Below are 23,843 nucleotides of genomic sequence, written 5' to 3' on the forward strand. Positions count from 1 at the left end.
GCCTTTGTTAACTGTGCCAAAATGACACGATTAATCTTTATAAGCCCCATTCCACAAAAATATACATGAAGGACAGGCCTAAAAGAAGGAAATAAGTCAGAAGTAAACAAACTGAAGGGGTCTGAGAGAGAAACTATAGAAGTGTGCTTGAAAAAGAGAGAGAGAGGGAGATGTGGGTTTGAGGTTTCTCAATGTGAACCAGTTGCTCAGAGTCTAGTGGATGTAGGAGGACGCACGGAGGGAGGGGAGCCGTGAGGATAAATGCACTCTTTCATTTCAAAGTGAGAGAAATTCGTTGCTAGAGGCACATATTCACGGCGACAGGAACGCACGGGAAACGACGGTTTTGTTGTTAATTTAAGAAAGCAAGCGGGAACCACCTTGGATAGGACTTTATCAGAGAAACAGAGCACAATAAATCACCAGAAAATGTAAGGACTGATGAGCGCAGTTTCTGTCACAGGAGAGTTTGGACTTCAAAGACGCGCTCTGGAGTCCGGAGGGATAAATCTCGCTGCTGAATGACTGTTTGAGAAGGTGTTGCACATTTGTAATGGTTTAATGACTCTGAACCGCGGCCTCTTGTTGGATGGGACAGGTGCAGTTATCACGGCTAATACATGGGTCATTAAGGTGGCAACGAAGCAGTTTTCCTGATCATAAAGACATTTTCGTGCACTTTAAAATAAGACTTAAGAGGCACAGATCGTTTTCTTGTTGAGTAGGTTTATTTTTCATGTTTATTCAAATTCTCGAGACGACTTTTGTGGAGGAACCAGCCCTGAAATGAGCCCCACACACGAACAGGCGATATGTCAGTGCTGCACCGTTTGACCGGATTTTACGCATCTCTGGGGGAAAGGGAGAGCTGAAAAACGCGCGTGTTTATGTGAGTGTAATGTGGACATCGACGCACTGCATTTCCATCAGCTCAGGATAGACCACTTTGTGAACAAACAAGGGGGAAAGTAAACAAACAAACAAACAACACAGACGAGAGAAACTGCTTTCAGTAGGCTTCATAGATGGAGCTTCGTAAATACCTGTTGTGCCTGGAGTTTATCCTCCTCCTTAAAGGTAAGAGCTCATCTTGAGTTGTATTTGCAATTGTTATATGTTTGTTTTTGTGTAATTTCCAAAACTTCCCCAACTGTTTTGGTTCTGCACAGTTTTAAATTAGATGAAACTGCAGAATTATTTTTTGCAGTATGTAATTTATTCTGAAGTCTAAACTGTGAAACCTAAACAACTGTCCACACTGGTGCGTCTTCACTACTCAATTACACCTCTCCTTTCCCCCCCATCACTGTCTCTGGGTGATACAGTCATTGCCCTTCTCAACCTTTGCACTTGAACAGACAATAGGCGGAAATAATGGTGTCATGCGTGCCTCCACAGGTCCCATAGAACTTTACTCTGTGACAGTAAACCACTGACCATGAAACCATTCCTCAGGTGATTCTATGCAGAGGAAATGGGAAGCAGGCGTATTAAAACACCTGGCCACACTCCATTTGCCAAACAAATCAATGGTATAGGAATTTGTGCATGAGTCCAAGAAAAGGATGGTTCCCAGTTCAAAGGATCCTTCAGTAAATCTATCAGTTATGTTAGGAAAGAGGACATATTTTATTTTTGTTGGAGGCGTTCAGCTACGAGAGGATGTTCGGAGCCATGACAGACATTTGCATGATCCACTGCCAAAAGGTTACTGGTTCATCTCCTCTTACAGCTGACACCCTCTGACCCTGGCAGCTGTGTAACAGGACCTCACCAGTCATATCAGCCATTTGACTGGATGTCTAAAGTTCCCCCTAATGAGGCGCCTGTGCCAAGTATGTTTTCTCCTTCGAGCATGAACATCAGTTCAACTCCAGTACTCATATTCGCTGTGGCAGAGCAGTCTTGCACACCTCATTGAGCCATTCCTGCTAACCAGAAAGAAAGAAAAAAGTGAAGAAAAAGGCCATTGTTGTCTACCATAGGTGTGTGTTTGTGGTTCTGATAAGCAGTGGCTTAACTCTTGTATTGTAGCATGCAGCCATGAAGCATATTCTAAATCAATAGATTGTGTTGGGCACGGTAGTTTAGTGTTGTACCAACCTCTGATGTTATTGTGTAGACTGAAATGTTTATGGCAAATTGTTGAGTGATTATCCATGCTGCCCATTTTAATGCTTGTTCAAAAACCAAGGAATGCATGAGGAATGCACGGGGTCCACATACCTACACTCACAGACACACATGCCCATTTAGAAATACCAAATTTTAACTGTGGTTCGGTTTTACACTCTACACTCCATTAACCATTTAAATCAAGCGTGAATAGGCTAACTTCTTTTTTTTAAAACCTTTTTTGATGTGTAATTGTCTCGGACGGTGGTTTATGTGATTTTAGCGTTCTTGCCTGCGTGTGTTGGTTTGCTGGCTTGAGCTTGAGTGTCATATAGGAGCATGTAGGTGAGTGAGTATGTGTGTAATGTTAATGGCTTCAGCAGAGCTCCCCTGATGCGGCCAGCAGGCATCCCATGTCTGTTACAGTCTATTATGCTTTACTGAGATGTCAAACACAGGTGTGTGCACGTGTGTGCGTTCAACTCTGTTTCACTGGTCATTCATAAATTCTTGCTTTTATTCTCTCGGCCATCTTCTCGTTTTTTTAAAAAAAAAACTTTCCCACATTTTGCTGACTTTCATTCCTACTCCCCCTCTCCTTCCACCCCCATTCCCCACGAGAGGGTGACAGAGATGAGAACAGAACACGATCGAGATAATGGAGAGACAATCTGTGAAAGAGGGTGAGAAGAGGTGAAGGAGGGGGATCGATTGGGGAACATTATGAGTCAGTTAAACATAGATGATAAAAACAGACAGTCCAGAAGACATCTCTACTGCAGGACATGTCACAGATTGTGCAATAAGTCAAGAAAGTATAGACGGAGGCCGAGACTTATGCACATATGTCCAATTAAAACAACATGCATCACTGTCAGTGCACACTGCTATAAGAGTCGGCATGTCTCTATAGTGTCCAACACACAGTGGAGTGGAGTGAAGTGAAGTTCCTTCTCCTCAATGTGTGCACAACCATATATACACATACTGCACAGTCACAACCACTCACATCAAGCAGCAGTAGTGCCAAGAACCGAGAGTGTGGTTGAGGGAATCTGGACTTAGTTTGGCTTGATAAATGTTTGCCGCCAGTTGTCATGGCGATGGGTGGTCAGACAGCCTGTGGTACGGTGTCATATATAAACTCCAATGAAAATAGAACCAGAGGAGGGAGGACAGGACAGGGAAAACAAGGAACGATGGTATAGTTTTGTGGAAGCCTGAGGGATCCAGGGGGAAAATGGGGGCCTCGTGGTAGAACAGTGTGTGTCATAGCAGAGGGGGCCAAAATAAAAGGGGCAATTTATGGTTTATGAGAGAATGAGTGAAACAGGAGGATGAAGGAGAACATCAGTAGCACGGGTTGTTATCGAAGGCCTGGTTTGTTGTGGAAAGAAATTTGGGAGTGGAGTGTGGGTGATGCTGCCACAAGAAACGATAGAAACATTTTACTACAGTGTGTGCAAAGGCAAGGGGGGAGGGGGGAGCCAATAGTAGAGAGTAATTCATTACGACAAGGCTGGGAAGATATTCTTTCTGGTAATGGAAGATTTAGTGTTAAGGAATGATTCTACTCAAACTTAGGAATATTCATTAAACTGTGGAGAATCTCATCATAGTAACTGGAAGCTCACACAGATCACGAAAATGAGCAGAAACAATAGTCCACAGCTGTGCTAGCAAGTCTGTACCTAAGCTAACATTCACGGATTGACAATACTATGTTAGTTTAGTTTCTAAATGCATGCGAAGGCTGCTGGAAATGTCAACAGTTTTGCAGGCATTTAGACATAAACTAAATAAACTACTGAAATTGATCTGATTGTGTTGCTAAATGAAAAGTCAGAGGAGTTTTTACCACTTATCCCAAGCGATCCCACGAGGAACATGTATGGTTGTACCAAAATTTACAGCAGTCTAGACACTAGTTGTCCATTTAAATCAATAATGTTTACCTTAAAGTTTTGAAATGTTGGGTGTGTCCAAACTCAGTAGGTTCCATTCAGTGAGGAGCATGCTTTACAACACTGGCCATTCATGTAAAGGTTGTAGAGATATTTTAGCCTGCACCAAACACATGTCTTTGCAGCTATAAATGAGGAAGCGCGGGCACAAGAACAATAATAAAATTGTCTGAAAATGCAGTGACGATACAGCAAAAAAACATCTGCAAAGAAGAGAAAATTGAAAGAGCAGGTAGACGAAACTACAGTGTGTGAGAAAGGCAGGAGCAGAGATGGAAGAGAAACAGTGACCATATCCAATTTCCTTCCCAAAACCAAGTGGAATCCCCCTCTGATTGCCCTGGCCGAGGTAACTGTCTGTGTGTGTGTCAGTGTGTATTTGTGGGGAAGTATCTGTATATAAATGCGGGAGTAGCTGGTGCATAATCCCTGCAGCAGTGTTCTGGTCTCGTTCCCTGCCCTGGAGTCCCTTTTTTCCCATGAAATCACTGGGTTACAGTAGGAGAGTTGGTGCAGATGGTTGTGTTTGATTGCATGTCAACTCAGATTTATTTAGGAAGTCCATCTTAACAAAACACGTCCTACACATCCTGTTTTTCAGGGCTAGAAAACTCATACAGCTGATACACAGGCGCTAGAAGCTAAATAGAGAGTGTCCAGATCCAGTCATTCTGAAACTGAACGGGAAATGATGAGCTTTTGATGCTCTTTAATTTAAGTAACTGTGTAGGTAGAAAATATACGGGGCAGTAGTTTGTTTCCTGTCAGCTACTGGTAACATCACCAAACATGTACATGTACAACACTGGTACTGTCCATACAAGGAATTTTAAATCAATTGCTCTAAACAGGAACCTTCCTGCCCTGTTCCTCAATGAATCACATGCAGTTCCTTTAATAACTTTAAGTCCAAATGGTAATCGCAGAAATAATTTCCTAGTGTTGAGAATACACAGTGAGGAATTGCAGTACAAGTGAATCAGTACTAAAATCTTAACACAATTCAGAAGCTCGTGAAGAATCTAAGAAGCTATGCTTATTTTTCTAGGGCTAGGGTTAGACAAAGCACAGTCTAAATGCCTGGATGTGTTCTTGAGCTGCCCATTTTATTGAGGACACACAGGGAGGTAACTTGTGGGGACTTGGGACAGAATGTGTTTCCCTTGCATCATCTAGTACACTTCTACTCCAATTAGAGACTGACCGAACTGCATCCTCCCGTCTGTACTTCAAGTCCGAACTACGAAGTATGCAAGTCCAGTGTTCACATACATTGTCTCCTACATTTGCCATCAAGCTCGGTTGAGTACGTGCTTTCCTTAAGTTGCCGCCAGTTGCACCTAAAGATTACAATTCCAAGTTTGATAAGAGTTTACCAGATCTTTGCAGCCTGCTCCTCATCTCAGCTTGAGGCTAGGCTCTTGTGGCTCCACTAGCTGCTACTAAAACACACCAAAATCCCAAAGTTGGTGGCTATTATACCTGGTGAATAAAGTATAATATATCTGACAAGCAAATTAACTTATTAATGTGAACTTCTGTGTTACTGCTGAAGAGTTATTACTCCTTAATTTATGTTAAAAGTAACGGCTGTGCTTCCAAATTAAACATGCAGGTTTGGGTTTAACACTAAATGTTAACAACTCTGACTACCTGACTACCATCTTGTTGCTCTCTGTCTTCTCTGTGTCTCCTTCACCTCTCACACTACGTATGAAGGGCAGGCTTGTGTGTCATAACAGGCGGCTTACTATACTACATCGTTTTCCTAACCCACACCCTCCCCTGCTTTGCTTCTTCCCTTCCTTCTCCTTTCCCCCCTTTTCCCGTCAGACTGAACTCCCCTTTTCTTCAGAGGCTGCCTCTGGACACTTTGTTTATCCATCTTTTTGGCCCCTCCAACCTGCCTCCGCCCAGGGCCAAAATATAAAATAATAATCCGACTCTGCGCTGTATATGTTACTACAGTTCGTTACACAGTATAGACTTTCACCGTTTTCACCTCAAGCTTAAGGCATTTAGGGGACCATGCTGCCACTCTATATGCTTAATATTACTAAGGAATGGTCTGACACAGAAATCCCTGTAGGACAGCGGTTGGTTGTTTTTACTTTGTGGGATTTCCATTAATTAACATAGCATTTTAATTTGTGATGCTTTAGAGCGTTACAGAGCAGTAGGTATGAGAGTAGAATCAGTCTTGTCCGCTGACTCTCTGCAATAAAGCTAATAAGTGTCAAAGTTTTAAACATTTTCTTTCTTGTAAAGTTTTTTATGTACCTCTAATTTACAGTTGACAGTTGACAGTCCTAATTAAGTCCATTTTCTCTCTGGGACAGGTTCTTGAATGCTTTTAACGCTCTGAATAAGTCTCTATTGAGAAAGACTCCATTAACTAAATGTGACAATTTTCTCCTCCTTGATTTGGGAGCTTTTAATCTGCTTGATTTCTGGTTAAGCACTCCATAAAGGATTTCATTGTTAAAGTGCAAACAATTTTTGTAACATACTGTGGCACCACTAAAGTCATTAAATATTTAAACTGGGTGAAACAGGTTGTTTTATATAACTATACCAGAATTAAACTTAAGCTCTGTGAGTCTGAATGATGTTTGGCTGCACACCATGTCAAAAGAGATGTTGGCTTTTGTTAATGTGTCATCTGTGTAAGAGTCTTCTTTGTTATGGCTTCCAGAGTTGTGTCAGTGTTTCAACATAGATGTGAAGAACCCGCGCATCTTCACTGGTCCAGAGGACGCTCTGTTTGGTTTCTCTGTCTTACAGCATGATGCAGACGGAGAGAAATCGTAAGTATTTTTGAGAATATGGGACACTGTTTGACGCAGAATGATATATTGATGGTAAATGAGTGTCACTCCCTTGAAGGATGCTGGTTGGTGCTCCCTGGGACGGCCCGCCCAACAACAGAAAAGGAGATGTGTACAAATGTATTGTGGGCGAGGAGAAGAACTCAACTTGCATCAAAGTAAATCTAGGTAAAACAATAACCTAAACATAATCAGCTATCTCAGTTCATTCATGTGCTACAGTGCTAAACTGATCTATTTGTCTATTTCAGGTGAAAGTGCCCTCAAGAACGTTTCCAAAAATCTGAGGAACTCTCATCTTGGAATGACCCTTACGCCAGACTCACCCGACGGCTTCCTGGTATGTCGTCTCAACACCGGGAAATAAGGCTTTTTACGTTTGCTGTGTGGGCATTGGAATGATGTGTGTGAACCTGAAAGGATGTGGTGAGACCAATTTGTGCTTGTCTGACAGAATTTATAATGAATTAGCCCCCACAGCGTATGTTTATTTGACTTTAGATGTGACCATAAGTGGTTCATGGATCCCTCACTTTCCTTTCCCTTCGTTTTGGATACGCACAAGTGAAACAGACTTAATTGATCACTTTCTCAGTGATCTTTCTTCAGGTAGAGTGTTATACATGCATACACACAAGAGATCTATGCATGATCATTCATGTCTCAATGGTGCCCGACCAAGTCTTTGAGGAGTCAAGTCACATCTTCAAAAGATAATTATAAGAAAAGATCTAACTCCATCAGGTCTGAATGAAGATGATTACAATTTTACATTTACAGCTTTTCACTTCAAAATGATAAAATGATAGTAATGAAATAAAGCATGAGAGCTAGTTCAAGTATATCCCTCCATAGAGCATAAACAGTATATCCAACACACCCATTTATATTATTAAGTCACAGTTTTGCCACCAATACTTGCTGCTTTCCAGAGAGCTATGCTGTGTCCTTGCTTATTATAAATTTAATAAGCAAATCATTTAATTAAAATGTAACAATATTATTTTTATCATTTCATCCAATTATAAAATGTCAGGAAATAGCATAAAACACCCAATATAAGAAATAAAACCAAAAGATATTCCATTTACAATGATACAAACCAAAGAAAATGATCAAACATTCACTTTTAAGAAGAAATCATGGCTTTGGTTCATATCACCTCCTAGACTTTTCTTTTGTAGGAATGTTCAATGGTCTATATATACCTTTTGGTTCTTAAAGTGCTTTACAGTCACAGTGACACATCTAGCTCGCTCACATTCACACACCAGTGCCAAGTGTCTTGCACCATTGTCAGTGTCTTGCTCAAGGAGGACTGAACCGCTAACCCTCCGCTCTACCTATCAGGCCCCAGCCAACCCACCTCCTGCTGAGTTTCCTGGGAGGCAGTGAAGAGGTCAGAGCCTGGATGAGATATTCTCTTTCAGTGCATAGACATGATAACCAAATATGGACGACTCATCAAAGTCAAATTTAGAAAGTCAAGTTCTGAGCAGTTAACTGATATTGTGACGTGATAAATGTAACCCTTGTTTAAGTCTCAAAGCTTCAGCCCTGATACGGGCATCTTGAAATCTTGCTGTTGCTCTCCAAAACAAATTTCTCCATTTCTGAGGCTTTCTGGCTTGAAGATGAACGTACTTCTGCCTCAGCCAGAAGGCAGCAGTGTGTGCTATGTGCGCGTTTTTGTATGTCTGAGTGTGTGTTAAATAAGTGCGTGTTTTGGAGTCTGCCAGGTTTTTACTGCGTCTTCGGGTGTGGAGTCGTGTACAGTTCACAAACGCTAGCCAGCTTAAGCCACACTAATGTGTGTGTGTGCGTGTTTCAGTGTGTGTGTGCTACAGTGTGTGTTTATCTTAACCCCAGTGGTCAGGTCTATAACAGGATCGGAATGCGTCTCCGGCCCTTTGTTAATGACAGACCTACCAAAAGCCAGAGCACCTCGCTCACTTTTCTCCATCTTCTCCCTCTATCGTTTCCTCATCCCTCTCTCCACCCCTGTCAGTGTGCCTGAGGAGAAACCCGTCCATAATGAGAGGGCAAGAAAAACCATGATGTTTCTCTTTCTCCCCCCCCAGCCTACTTTCAGTCTACCTCTTTTGTCCGTCTACTGCATGCTTGAGTTTCTTTTATCTCCACACTCTCCCCTTATTCTTTCCTCTTGGTATAAAAGCCAAATAAACAGCTTTGAAGACTGAAATATTTTTATGGGATGCCCCCCCCTTACCCCTTCACTCACCCACCCTGCATTTAACACAATCGGATTTAAATTGCTTTACTGGTCCTGTGTTCCAGCTCTGTTAAACCACTCATGACAACAGTGACTGCCAACATGTCAACAAAAGTCTCCCTCTCTCTGCCTCTCCCTCAGTTTTCTGTCCTCCAAACCACACCATTGTAGTTTTTCCATGACTTATTCCCTCTTATGACTTGTTTTCTTTTTGTTCACTGTCTGCCCTGTTTTTTTTTTCGTATGTGTTCTTAACCAGGTCACTCGGCCACATGCGTCCTCGTGTTTGAACTCAGTGATGAAATGCCACCTACACATCTTGCGTGGATAACACAAATACTTAAAAATATAAGCTGCTCAAATGAACTGGCTTCACCTGTAAAGCAAATGCTGTTTGTGTTTCCTGTTTGGCAGGCATGTGCCCCTCTGTGGTCCCAGGAGTGCGGTACGTCTATGTTCGCCAAAGGCATCTGTGCCTCTGTCAGCGATGACCTAGAACCAAGAGAGACCATCGCACCAACAGCACGAAGTAATCACATATTTGCACGCACACTCACGGGAATATTGAGGCAAAGAAACATATGGCGTAGGCCTGATTTTGGTTTTGGTTTTTGCCGACCAGATGTTTCTAAACTACCACTTTTTGCAGGGTGCTCCACATACATGGACATCGTGATCGTACTAGATGGCTCCAACAGTATCTACCCTTGGTATGAGGTCCAGAACTTCCTGAGCAACATCCTCAGCAAGTTCCACATCAGCCCTGACCAAATGCAGGTAATATTGCACCACCTACTAATATTATTTACAGTAGTAACGGAAACTTGTGGATTTCAATTTGAGTCCCAAATCTCTGGCACCCCTTAGCTGTTGCACAAAACGGAAAGACAATCTCGTCCCTTGAGTGAAAACATGCACAGAGTGACATATAAAGAACCACTCTGGCAAATAAGACCAATGAATGGATTGCTGTAGTAATCTAAAGGGACATGAGCTCAGATCGCTTGAGGTTGAAGAAGAATGGAAGTTGAAGGGGGGGCTGCATGAACATTATTTTGGGTTAAACAACGAGAGGAGTGAGAGGGGCTTTGAGTTATGGGAAGAGAGGGTGGGGGTAAGGGGTAGCAGGCAATGTGAGGTGAAGAGGAAATACCTCTGGTTTTTGAATGAATTCAAAAATTCCCCAAGCGCACTGTTTGCTTTAAGAACAGGACGGGTACTTAAAGAGGTAGCTCACCCCAGAAACACAAGTCTCTGATGTTGCTTTCCACAAGTATGTGCCAGCACATAAACTTGTGGCATTGTTGAAATGCTTGTGTGTTTGTGTATGCGTATTCAGGTTGGTATACTGCAGTATGGTGAGGTAGCAGTTCACGAGTGGTTTCTGAAGGACTATCAGACCACAAAGGCTGTGGTGGAGGCCGCCAAGAACATCAGCCGCCAGGAGGGCCGAGAGACGCGCACTGCTTACGCCATACAAACAGCCTGGTAGGCCTTTCAATCACTCTTACTGCGTGATCTTTCTTCTTCTGAAACATACTGAAGATTTTGGCTGGCTAACTGGAAACTTTGTCTATCTGTTTAGATTTTGGTGTAACATTCTTTGGGGGCTTCTCTAAATACATATCACTGTATAATTTGTAGTTCCAATGACAATCAGGTGTTTTTCTTTGACTCTGTTCTTCTTTCTTTTGATTTGCTCTGGGGCTAGTAGTGACAGTGTAGCTCCTGAGCTCTTTGGATCACTTTAGCATCTTTCAGCTAATTGTTTTGGTTCTGGATTTACGCTAGGGCAACAATTTGTTGGCCGAAAAACTGTCACACACACAATATACAGTGGAGAACTTAGCAGCTTAAAGCTATTTCACTCAGGAGCTGGTGGAGACCAAAAATAGAGCTAAAATAAAACTGGACTAACTAATGTTTTTTCTATTTGCTAGAAGTGTTATTAAGCAACTGTTCCCTAACACCTTTAATGAAACAATATGTCATTAAGGTAATATGTTGTGTTTACAGCCTGTGTTGCTGTCCCCCAAGTGGATTGAAAAAGCTTGTTTTAGCTAATCCTGGTTTTACGTTTATATCGTGTGTGTGCTATCACCAGACCAGATATATACATTTTATTTAAAAAATATATAAAGATAAAATCCTGTCAAAACGAATAGATCACATTTAATGTACTTTCCAATATCTTTCTCCACACCGCAACAGAGGTATGTTTGGGGGTAATTAAGCTGGTAACCCGACTCTAAAGAAACATCTATATAAGTCGAGGGGGTCAGTGAAAAGTCTTAAAATATCTCTTTCTTTTCAAAATAAAATTCCTGCTTTATTAAAGTCATACCCACAAAGAGCACCACACCCAGACCTGATGTGTGGCCATGACTGCCATTCTGGGATGTGTGTCTTGGAGCTGTGTTCTACTTCTACACGCACACACACACAGACAGCCGTGCAGGTAATTGGCGAGTTCCTGTTTTCTGGTACATTTCAAGGTAAAACTTGGACAAGTTTAGGGGGAACATTTAAAAGGTAGTTGAAAAGCACTGACTGGAAATGGAACCAGTAAAATGGTTCAACTAAGGCTTTAAAACACCAGTGGTGAGAAATCCAGACTACACTAATACACACTGTCACTGTCACTTGTCTCTATCTGTCTGCCAGATGGTGAGACCATTATCTGTAGACTTAACAGCTCCATGACAAAAATATAATAAATAAAGTGAAACTTTTTACTCAGGAGTTACTTTCAAAGAAGTGAACATTTTCTTCTGTAAGTGCGCTCCAGGGTAAAGAAATAATAAATAGAAGTTAATTAGATCCCAAGAGTAAGCAACATCAAGACTTATGATTCAACTTACATAAACATATCTACACCCACTCACATGCAAATATGGACGGATAGCGCAGCGTTGGCTCTGGGCAGGAAAACGGCGGGGCAGAAAAACACTCAGATTAGCTGAGCTGGGCTAGCTGGCTGCTGGCTCAGCACGGCTGCAGGTGTGGCACGGCTTGACCCAGCCTGGTCAGCCAAGTAGTGCTCCTACAGCTGTAAAAATACACACAGAGACTCGTACAGTATGCACACCCGCAGCATCGACACACACATCAGACTCTCGCACGTTACTCTTTCATGTACACTTGGCTTTAATTTTACTTTCAAGGGCCGACATTCACGGCATTCATTCCCTGACCCCCTAACCCCAACTTCAATGCTCTTCAATGCATGTTTGACCTTTAACATTTACCCCAACCTTGTCCTTTTTATAAAATTAACCCTAAACCCAAACACTTACCTTATATAGTTACTAAAAGAACACATAGAAGAAATGTAAATTTGGATTTGACTTCAAACCGACTGCTCTGAGGCCTTACTTACAGAATAAAAAGTAGTTTATTCAAATTAAAACGATAATTTTACGCCCTAACTGTTGGCATAAAACCCACCAAACTTTAAAAGACAAAGTTAGGACAATCTTGAGGCCTACCTACGCCCCTCCCACATCCAGACACAAGCTTTTTGAGACACTCCCCTCCGGCAGGAGACATGTGGTCCATCAGGACCAAAACTTGGTGTGGTACATTTCTCTTATGCTTCATAATGTGAAAAATGCACAGTGCTTCATATTTTCTGTATCATTGCACAAACTATACAGAACATTTATTTAAAACCAGACAGATTGTCGTTTAAATATATTTTTTTCTCTTATTGTAAAGGTCTATATTTTGTTTTTATGTTTCTTTACTTCTTTACTTTCTTCCCATTTCTCCTACTATGTTGTGTTGTACTGCTATTGCTATGCAATCATACCAAGACAATTTTACACATATTATTCTTAGAAAAAATTCACTTTCCGATAGTTATGCTAAGCGAAGCTAAATAACTACTGGATATGGTAAATTTTTAGGCTTATGCTTTAAAAGGCCTTTGTCTCGGCATAAAAAACACTATATCAATTTACTTCAATAACCCATGAATGCTCCCAGTATGTGTGAGGGGAACAAACTGCTCTGGACAAATGAATGCAAGTAGTAATGGAAATATCCAAATGAAGGGTTTATTTTGGTATTTTGGTCATTATTCAGAGACGTGGTTATAGAGTTCACGTACTTGGACTTCCCTTCAAGGACTTGGCCTGAACCTGACCTCCCAAAAGACCTAGTAGCTTTGCGGTCACACACTAAACCCTGCTAACACTTAATGACTTTATATCTCCTCACAGTGGTGCACGGTACAGGCAGGTATCAAAACCAGTCCATACATTGCAGTAAGACGCATGGATAGACAAGTAAATTACATTTATAGGGTGCAGAGCGCAATTTGAATGCAGACTAGATGGCTGCTTCATTAACATGAAACAACCCGCTACAATTGGATTAGCCACTGATTTCTTTAAAGCTCCACCCGTCTGAGACATACTCGCTCAGCCACATGCACAAAAGTACACTTACAGACCACTGTGTCATTACCACACAACTGTGACTCCATAAAATGAGGAGTAAATACAACCAGGCCTCCCAATTAGCTCCACTCACTTTCTCTACTCTTTCATCTCCCCCTTCCTTCCCATCTCCTTGAGTCTTTCATCCTACTTTCTCTGTGCCTTAGTTTTTATTTTCTTCTTACCTGTTTGTTTCTTTTCTCTTTTTTGTCTCTCTTGTCCTCAGCTGCACTCAGTTTTCTGTGTTACTGTTTTATTCCACTTTGTAGTTTTCTAAATTTTACATTAAGGACATTAAGGTGTGATTTGCACCTCTCAGTTGTTGTTTCTGGCTTAATTTTACTTTCTTTTATCGAGTTTCTAATTCTTATTTTGCATAGCCAATCTTTTTTTTCTCACTTTTCTCCCGTTTTCTTTTTCTTTCAAGGCTTTTTGTTGTTCTGTTTGAAGTATTTTTTTTCTCCTTTTTATCTGTCTTTCCTCAGTCATTCTTTCCTCTTTATTTCACCTCCAATCCTTTCTTCTGTTTCTGCTCTCTCTTTTCTGCACCCTATGTAATTTGCAGACTGCATAGGGGAAACGGTTGTTTTTAACTCTGAGTTTCTTGCGGCAGACCGCAAAGTTATATTTAGGCAAGGGCTGGAGTTAGGCCTGAAAATGACTGAGTTCACTAGCAGTGACTACTCTCCCCCATTCGCTGTGTGTGTGTGTGTTGGTCTGAGGCTTACCAGGCCTATTCAACGCTTGAAGCAGGTCCCACTGAGAACAGGTTTCCAGCAGACAAACAGGGTGCGGCTCTGGTTTGTTCGTGTGTATTTGTCATTTAGGTTTCCTCTCTGTATCATGGCACAGCCGGATGGGAATGCACAGATGCGGTTGCTGCGTGCAGTGACAAATGCATGATGCATGCGATGACCAGTCTGAGACAGCTGGCAGCATATGTGTCAAGTGTGACTTATAAAACTGTGGAAAGGTCCAGTTGTGATATATTATGCTTTTTGGGAAGGAACTCAACTCTAGTGTCTCACTGCTCTACAAGCTATTCATTTTCTTAAGGAAGCACTTGCTATTGTATATTATTTATCTAGATTATGTTTATGTAAAGAAACCTGGTGGTTGCATACATATTCGTGTCCTCCCTCCCTCCTTAACTTGGGCTATAATTACAATTTCACTCTCTCTTTTTTCTCTCCTTCTATTTGTTTCATATCAAATTCAGTTCAGCAGAACTAGCATGGGAGAATGACATATTTCTTAGCTTTATCTGTCCCACTGTCTTTCTCTTTTTGCAGCACAGAGGCATTCAGTGCCGAGCGTGGAGCAAGGGAGGGCGCCACCAAGGTGATGATTGTGGTGACAGACGGAGAGTCACATGATGGAGATGAGCTCCCAGATGCTCTGTCGGAGTGCGAGTACAGAAACATCACCAGATATGCCATCGCTGTGAGTACATTTTGTCAAGTCAGCACAGGTTCCATTGTCATGGACCTAATCATTTCTTGACTATAGCAGAGATTTAGTTTCTCATGCTGCTCAAATTGTTCATTCTTTTTGCCCAGACTGGCAAAACTATTGTGGGAAACGCACAAACAACTGAGACATATATTATCTGTGTCGGGTGTGAAGGACATCCTTGGCATTCCTCACACATTGTGTGAAAGTGGTCCAGTGACTATACACACCCACAAGCGACCACACTGTATTACCACCACTCCCCCCACAATAACATCTCCGAATTATCAAATGAAACCCTTGGGTCTACTAAAATAGCCAACTGGGAACAAAACTCTTCGTTTTCTGCCGCACCCGACCCCCTCGACACACAGAAACAGTGGTGGCATCCTGAGTGGTTAGTATCACATGGGCAGACAGACTATAGTGGCAGGACTGATGGCAGATCCCTCCCTATGCCACACAGGAAACTTTCAGACTCCACTGGAACCACAAAAGAGGAGAACGTCAGCCAAATGTGAAGAAAGAGTGGCAGCAGGACACTAGAAAAAAATGTAGACCAGTGAATATCAGCTGTACTTCACCATCTATGCATGGAGAAGCTCATCATCTTAGTTTAGTGTGCTATGTTCCCTGCTAATCCACCCATATGTGGTCAATTACAAGAATTTCACGTACTCCAGGGAAGCTATTCACAAGGGTTTTCCTGCCCAGGAAAAAAAAAAAAAAAAAGATCTGTATGTTTGATCAGACTGGATTCTTATTAAAAATAATCTTGTGCCTTCTTGAATCTGCCTCTCATACTGGATCACTTAAGTGCACTCTTGTTTTTACAATGAACTGGTTCACCTAAAATAAAAACTTGTAGCAGTATCCGTCAATCAGTAGTTTTGCGATGTGTTTGTTGTGGCTGAAGTGATTTGAAAATATGTTGGAATAGGACTCGACAGCCGTGCAAGCGGCTTTGTGAGGCTGTACATGAAGGCACAGGCTTTGGGCTAATTGCTGATGTGAAGCATATATAGTATAAGATAGTTTTTCCACACTAACCATCTTAGTTTAGTGAGTTAGCATGCCGAAAGTAGCTAATCATCACTAAACTAAACGCATAGCAGAGGCTAACAGTATTAGTTTTGCAGGTTTTCGTCTATACTCCTAAGTTCTGGACATTGTGTAAGAGAGAAGGACCAAACCATCAATACACAGATCAATAGACATTTCAATCCCTAGATCAATGCTGCTTGTATGGTTGATGAATTTAACATGATCAAATAGTGTCCTTGGTACTTAGACCTCCAAGCAAACAAAGTCAACTGTTCTAATATGGACATCAGGAAACAGATGCGCCATCATAAAAACAGTGAAGTGTGTGGGTTGTCAAAAGGGACAGAAGGAACGTTTCTGGAAAGAGATGTTGTTGGTGAAATTTTCAAAGGTACAAATACTTTGAGCAGCACAAACTGTATCATGTCTAAGTTTCCATGCAGAAGAAATCTTAGCCTAACACTACGTGACATGTGCACAACATAATGAACAGCATTTGGGAGAAGACCTAGTAGAGCCCAACACAGAAACCTTAGGTAAGGGTAAAACAGAGATTGTATACACAGTTACAGCCTTAAAGAATAAAAGAAACAAACACAAAAGGATGAGTCAAACAAGAGAGGATGAGGTGGGTTTTGTGGTTGAATGTTTCCCCGAAAAGTGATGACAGGTAATGAGCTACTGGCAACGGCGACCATGTTTTGACGTTGCTTGCTGTGCAGCTCGCTGTGTGTTTAGGTTGTGTGTGTGTGTGCAGTAGAAATTGCTCACAAGGGAGGTCAGAGCTTTCAAAACAAGTGCACTGTGTTTTATACATCAGCGCAACACGGAGGCTAAAAACGTGGGTGACCAGTTTAAGCAGCACCAGGTGGACGCTTTCGGGAAACTCATATGCAGTCAGGAAATGCACTTAGCATTTCAACAAGACTTTCATTTCTTATTCTCTTTTGTCTGTTTGTAATCATGTAAAAACCGTCAGCCTCCTATATGATCTTAATGTACATATTTTTACATGTAGGCTCTCTTCACGTTACACACAGTACCCCCTACCCTCTAAAAACAGAGGATTTCCTTAGTTTGCTTGGCAGCCAGAGTCACAGAGGGATATTCCTGGGTTTGGTTTCTCTTATGGAATTTTCTCATTTGTACTTCAGGCATTTAAGCCATAATCTGCTGCTGCTGCAGGATATCTTCTGCATCAGTCATCTCTTCACCTCTCAGCTAGGCCTGTGCTCCTCATTTGCAGATCTCTGGCAACAGTCCTTTGTTGCCCACAGCTAATACTTAATTACTGGTAAATTATGCTGGCAGTGACACATCTCCCAAAGTTACAGTTACTGAGAGACACAATTCCTAAGATACAAGGAGAAGTTAGCTCTCATACATGACTGTCATCTGTTTATGCTCTCTGTTTTTCTCACGTCCACCCTTTGCTTCCAGCTTGTTCCCTCAATGTTTTATTGACCCTGTGTTATATCCCTTTCTGAAATATATATATATATTTTTCTTTCCGTTTCTCCCACGACGGGCTTCAGGTCCTGGGTCATTACATCCGCAGACAGCAGGACCCTGAGACGTTCATTAATGAGATCAAGTACATCGCCAGCGACCCTGACGATAAATACTTCTTCAATGTGACGGATGAAGCTGCGCTTAATGACATTGTGGATGCTCTGGGAGACCGCATCTTTACTCTGGAAGGTGAAAAGGAAATTTAATTCACGTCTACACTACTATCTGTGGAGCTAGGTTCAAACTAATCCTTCAAAATATTGTTGTGCTGTATACAGGATAGACAGTACTAACTGTTGGTCACAAGCAAAAGAAATGTTGATTGTATAAAGTAAGTAAGTCCAAGATGATCATATTGAATCAGATATTATTTGTGCAGATTTTGTAATGACACCCAGAAAAAATGCGTGAAGTAAGTGAAGAGCTTTAGTTTTTCATAGTTTAATAATAATTCACAAGTATTCTGGATTACCCAGTAAAATATGAAAGAGCTTTAATTGTCAAAGAAAACAAGAAAGGGAAATGAAAGGTAGAGGGCGTGTACCACTGAAGCAGTAGTTGCGGGAACATGACAGGAAGCGTGATGAAAAGTGATGCCACCCTTAAATGCTAAGGGAAGGGACGGGAGGAAAGGAAATGTCTGTCACCTGTAGTCTTCAGGGTGAGCGAGAGTCCTCATAATCAGATCAGAAGGAGGAAAAGGAAGGGAGGAGACGTGCAAAGAAACGCGATGGAGGACAGTACTGACTTGTTGTCCACCTCCAGGTACGCTGGGCTCCAACCAGAGCTCGTTCCGCATGGAGATGTCTCAGATCGGATTCTCCACACACACACTGGATGTAAGTTCAACCTGCAATTATTATCTGCCAAAATTGAATTCTTGCACCTCATCCGCGCCCTGCTCCGTTTTTTCAGGACGGCATTCTGTTTGGGATGGTGGGAGCCTATGACTGGGATGGTGGAGTGTTGAAGAAAGGGTCTGACGGAGGCCAGATCATGCCGCCCAGAGAGGCCTTTGAAAGCGAGTTTCCACTGGAGCTCAAAAATCACGCTGCTTATTTAGGTACCTAGATATCATATCACCCCACCCAACATGATTCTAAATGTGTTGTTTTTCCTTTTTAGTTCATGCAAATATTATGCTTGGTCTGATTTCAAACGTTTCCCCTCCTGGTTCAAACATTCATGTGTTGGTGAGTAGCCCTGACAAGACAAACTAAATTACTGAATCTCAAAGGGTCTTGAGGCCAAAGTGAGTTGTGGCCAAAGAGCTGCAACAAATGATTCACTATGAATTAATGTCCTGATTATTTTTTCCATGAAACATAAGTTGGGGGTGCCCTGTGGCTCTGTTACCAGGTATCAGTCAAATATGTCAGAGCGATCCACTAACGTTCATGCTAGACCACTCTACGCTGCACATTCATGATGCAAAAGTTGACTCACCAACACCGGTATAAGTTTGTTGGAGGCCGGTGATTAAGTTGCAGCGTTAGGCTCCACAACGAACACTCTTAATATGTGCAATATTACTACATCATATGTGCAATAGTATTACACCGTAAGTGTAAAAACTCCAAACAACAGCTTGACACCAGTCTATGCAATATTTTACAATTCAACCCTTGCAGTATTACAGTTCAATCTGTGCAATATTTCTATCCGATTCTATTTCATTATTTATCTTTTACAGCTACTCTTTAAAGGTGTTTTTCTTATGATGTGTGTTTATATGTGTTTCTAGGTTACACAGTGTCATCTGTGACAATTGGCGACCGGAGGAAACTATATGTAGCTGGAGCTCCTCGCTTTAAACACAAAGGCAAAGTGATCCTGTTTCAACTCAGCAAGGAAGGCAATGTTGACATCGTGCAAGCCCTCAATGGAGAACAGGTAAATGTCTTCCATGAACGTCTCCTCTCTGTTCAGACTGTATCTGGTGCTTCAGAGATTAAGGCAATGGCCCCACCTACTGGCAGTAAGCTGTAATAACGTGTTTCTGTTTTTAGATTGGCTCTTACTACGGCAGTGAAGTGTGTGTCCTGGATGTCGACCAGGATGGCATCACTGATGTCCTTCTGGTCGCTGCTCCAATGTACCTTGGCTCAGGAAACAAGGAGGCTGGTAGAGTCTACATCTACACTCTCAGTGGGGTATGACAGCAGTGCCACAGATCACTCTTTATAAGAATTAAGTATTTATGACTTGTAAAACATCAGATATCCCAGTTTATCTCCTAGAATGCATCCTGACACCTTAAACACGTCCATCTTTTTTTCCTTCCTCTATCTCTATCTTCCAGGAGGAGGTGTTCGTATATAATGGTACCCTGAAGTCGGAGGAAAAGTCACAGGATGCCAGGTTCGGTTATGCAATGGCAGCCACTCCAGATCTGAACCATGACGGCTTCGCTGATTTGTTGGTGGGAGCCCCGCTGGAGGATGAACACCGGGGGGCCATCTATGTTTACCACGGAGACGGTATTTACATCACCCACGATTATAAGCAGGTATTCCCCATTTATCTTCGACTACAAGCTCACATGGTGCATCTCAGCATTTGGTCAAACTAATTTCCGCCTCTCCCCTCCCCACAGCGCATACCAGGGTCATTGATTTCCCCCTCCCTGCAGTATTTTGGCCGCAGTGTGAGTGCTCGGCTGGACTTGGATGGAGATGACCTCATAGACTTGGCAGTGGGAGCACAAGGCAGTGCTGTGCTGCTCAGGTATGAAGAGGAGGAAGGCACAGAAGGAAGGGAAAGACATTGCCAGGACAGATTTTATTTTATAGTTGCAAACCTCAGACTCTATAGGCAGCTATTTTTAACATTTAAAAGCATAAAGGAATCTACAAGTAGTCAGTTGACAGCTACGTTTGTGCAGAGTCACTTGGCTAAATTGTTTGTTTCCATCTCATGTCTCCAGCTCTCGAAGCATCGTCCAGATCAATGTGAGTCTGTCCTTCCAGCCACACTCTATTAACGTCATTCAGAAGACCTGCCAGAGGGGAGGCAGAGAATCAGCCTGCCTCAATGCGACTGCCTGCTTCACGGTCATCTCCCGCTCCCCTGGATCACACACTGGTTTTGGTACAGTCCGTTATTTTTTCGTGAACTTTACATTCAGTAGTTTGTTGATAACAGGCCAGGCCTTTGAATTATTACTAGAATAGGAGTTTCCCAACACTCACCATCTATCTCAATTACCAGATTTGTGGGTGTCGGCCATGTTGGATGACAGGAAGTCGTCAGCGCGGGCACTGTTTGACGAAAGCTCCCACCGACAGACCCAGAAAATAGTTTCTGTTTTCATAGAGCAGACTGTCTGTTATACGCTGCCCTTCCATGTCTATGTGAGTACATGTGGCACAAGCACACCGTCACTCACACACGTGGACAGAGAGAGTGAGAGGGTTTGTTGTTTCTGTGCTCGATACAGGACACGGCAGATTACATTCGTCCTATCAGCTTCTTGCTGCGATTTAGGATAAACGACACAGAGAGCGGTCCAGTGTTGGATGAAGGCTGGCTGGCAACTACTGTCAAGAAATATGTAAGTGGCACGAAACTTTGCGTTACCAGCTTTCTCAATGGATCATCTTTCCTTCCTGTTTTCTACATCAAAACATGCTGTCCTCTCCACCTGTCCAGATCCCTTTCTTTAAAGACTGCGGTGAGGATGATGTGTGCACAACAGACCTGGTGCTGCAGGCCCACATGGACATCTCTGGGACGAGGTACAGACGACAGATATTCTTATACTCTGTATTCTTTCAACAGCAGTTTAACGAGATCAGACATCTGCTCAGTTGTTAGGTCTCAGTGAGTTTTTATTGTGTTTCCTACGCAGACAGAAGCCTTATGTGATTCGCAGCCCTCGTAGGCGTCTGGCAGTGGAGGTGCAGCTTCAGAACAGACTGGAAAACGCCTACAACACCAGTCTGACGTTACACTATTCACGCAATCTCCACTTCTCCAGCCTAGCCATTAGGGTAAACCACACATGAAGCATCACATGTAAGTAGCAATACACATATATCATACATGCACTGTCTGACAGATCCTCTCTTTCTTTACCTCTCTTTTATTGTAGGAGGATGCCAACTTTAAGATCGAGTGCACAGCACTTGGTGCCAACAGCCACTCCTGTAATGTCAGTTATCCAGTATTTCGCTCTCAGTCAAAGGTACATTGAGGAAATGGCTGCATCACGCACTCATCTCAGCCCACTCGTACTTCAAACTTCCTCCAGGTGAAATGTGTCACTTCAGCGGGCTGTTCTCCTCTTTGTTTGCAGGTTAACTTCATGTTGGAGTTTGAGTTCAGCTGCACATCTTTGCAAAGTCGAGTTCAAATGAAGCTAAATGCTGCCAGGTATGCGGCAGTGTTCTCCATACTTCATGCATGCATATATTAGATACTGAAGATTTAAATGTATGTGGAGTTTTTAGTTTTTATTTTTCCACTGAAATCAAAAGTTTGGCTTTGGTTTGTCTTACAGCGACAGCATGGAGAGACCAGATACACTGGGGGATAACAGTGTTCAGCTGCAGAGTTTTGTTCAGTATGAACCGGACCTGTTTGTTAGCAGGTTTGTGTAAACCACATTAAGGTATTTAAGCTTCATTTGAAAATTCTGTGTATTTGTATTTACATGCTGCCGTTTTTCTGTGCAGTGATACAAATTTGAACCGCTACGAGGTGCATCCTACTCGTACAGTATCAGAGGCAATTGGACCAGAATTCTACACATACCTCAAGGTAAAGATATAGTATAGTATTCAATTTACAAATGGCTTCAAGCTCCCAATAAAGAGCAGTCTTAAATAAAAAATCATCACGAGGTCAGTAACGACATTTGTCTGTGTTTGTAGCTGCAGAATCTCGGCTGCTACTCTGTGAGTAATCTGGAGCTGCGCTTGCATGTGCCCTCTGTGGCTGCAGGAGACAGAGTCTTCATGACTGTCACCGATGTCTCCTTAGACAACGCAGACAATGTGAGTAGCGCTTCTGTGTATTTGTGTCACGCTTTTAGATCATATCTGACATGTTTCAATTACCCCGTAGGCCACAAGAGTGAACTGCAGCGTGCTGAGTGATCTGGCCCAGCTACAGGCCAGACAGAGAGATGTACGCCCTCTTCATCCAGAAGACATGATGCAGAATGACATACTGGTGAGGCTTGTTGCCACACAGCAGCCAGTGAACACTGTGCAGCATCAAGCTTAGATGTTAATATCTGTTTGTGTGATTTCTAGAACTGTAGCAGGTCATGGTGCACAGAGGTCAGGTGTGAAGTTCAGCAGCTTCTGAAGGGGGAGACAGCAAACATTCGTGTCAGCCGCCGAGTTCATGATGATTTTTTCAGAAAAGTGAGTTACAGAACAATAAATGCTCAAAATTTTGTCCTGTGACACAAACGTTGGTCATCACCCCTCTGTCTCTTTCTGCAGGCCAAATACAAGTCAGCGAGGATAATAAGTGCCTATCGCCTCACAGCTAAGGAGACTAACCTCATCACTCTGGGAACAGGAACAGTCTGGAGGGAGGTAAGACTACAAATTGATTTTGTGCGGGACAATGGGAGTAACATTAATTTTCTCTAATCTCACGCTTCATCTCTCTTTTCTTTAGACTGTGCTGGAGGTGCTGAAGGGGCGAGCTATTCCCATTTCACTCTGGATTCTGATTGGTAGCATCATAGGAGGTTTGCTGCTTCTGGCCCTCATTATTTTCATACTGTGGAAGGTATTAAAGTTCTGATCTCTTTAAGATAACATTAGATTGTATAAAGGGCAGGATAACAATCTCCCCCTTTTTCTCCTCAGCTCGGTTTCTTCACACGCAAACTCAGAGAAGACGAAAACCATGAGGACTGAGCCCAACGTCGGCTGCCAAGACGGCGATCATTTGTCATGACTACCAGATGAGTAGGGTGTGCTTCCAGGCACAGAGACAGTCCTGGGAGACATAGACGCAGGGACCTCCAGGACCAAAGAGAGCATCACGGGGGTCCAACAGAAACGCACTACCCACTATTTCCAGGGTCGGGGGCACTTATGTAAATAATGTTTTTCTAACTTTAAGGGAAAGTGTATTAAAATCACAATTCTTCTATTTAACTTACAGAAATGTTCATGGTTTTATATTTCAAACAATCGCTTGGTCCTACAGTTCATGTGTCCTTTAATGAAATTAAAACCATCCCGAGATCTTCTTGTTCTGTGTATTCACTGCTGACACAATTTTATTC

The 23,843-nt window shown here is 42.4% G+C and overlaps 1 protein-coding gene across 1 annotated transcript; it reads left to right on the forward strand.

Moving 5' to 3' along the window:
• The first annotated feature begins 221 nt into the window (after window positions 1-221).
• On the forward strand, window positions 222-23,802 carry itga10 (integrin, alpha 10). Its single transcript, XM_084556582.1, has 30 exons — window positions 222-1,077; window positions 6,775-6,886; window positions 6,966-7,075; window positions 7,159-7,247; window positions 9,555-9,669; window positions 9,790-9,917; window positions 10,480-10,628; window positions 14,875-15,025; window positions 17,614-17,779; window positions 18,356-18,429; window positions 18,506-18,653; window positions 19,335-19,483; window positions 19,600-19,743; window positions 19,893-20,099; window positions 20,187-20,317; window positions 20,517-20,680; window positions 20,801-20,943; window positions 21,030-21,143; window positions 21,242-21,327; window positions 21,441-21,582; window positions 21,684-21,776; window positions 21,888-21,964; window positions 22,092-22,181; window positions 22,267-22,351; window positions 22,465-22,587; window positions 22,658-22,765; window positions 22,849-22,962; window positions 23,044-23,139; window positions 23,225-23,338; window positions 23,419-23,802. Exons 1-30 carry the CDS (start codon window positions 1,026-1,028, stop codon window positions 23,467-23,469), a joined length of 3,525 nt encoding a protein of 1,174 aa, XP_084412708.1. The 5' UTR covers window positions 222-1,025; the 3' UTR covers window positions 23,470-23,802.
• Window positions 23,803-23,843: the final 41 nt, after the last annotated feature.

Source organism: Chelon labrosus, assembly GCF_963514085.1.
Source record: "Chelon labrosus genome assembly, chromosome: 12".
NCBI classification, from domain to species: Eukaryota; Metazoa; Chordata; class Actinopteri; order Mugiliformes; family Mugilidae; genus Chelon; species Chelon labrosus.

Bases quoted from the DNA above. Each gene is read 5' to 3' on its own strand.
- itga10 (XM_084556582.1), top strand. From the start codon at position 1,026: ATGGAGCTTCGTAAATACCTGTTGTGCCTGGAGTTTATCCTCCTCCTT. The intron at 1,078-6,774 runs GTAAGAGCTCAT...TATGGCTTCCAG, and splicing joins GTTTATCCTCCTCCTTAAAG to AGTTGTGTCAGTGTTTCAAC. The intron at 9,918-10,479 runs GTAATATTGCAC...ATGCGTATTCAG, and splicing joins TCAGCCCTGACCAAATGCAG to GTTGGTATACTGCAGTATGG.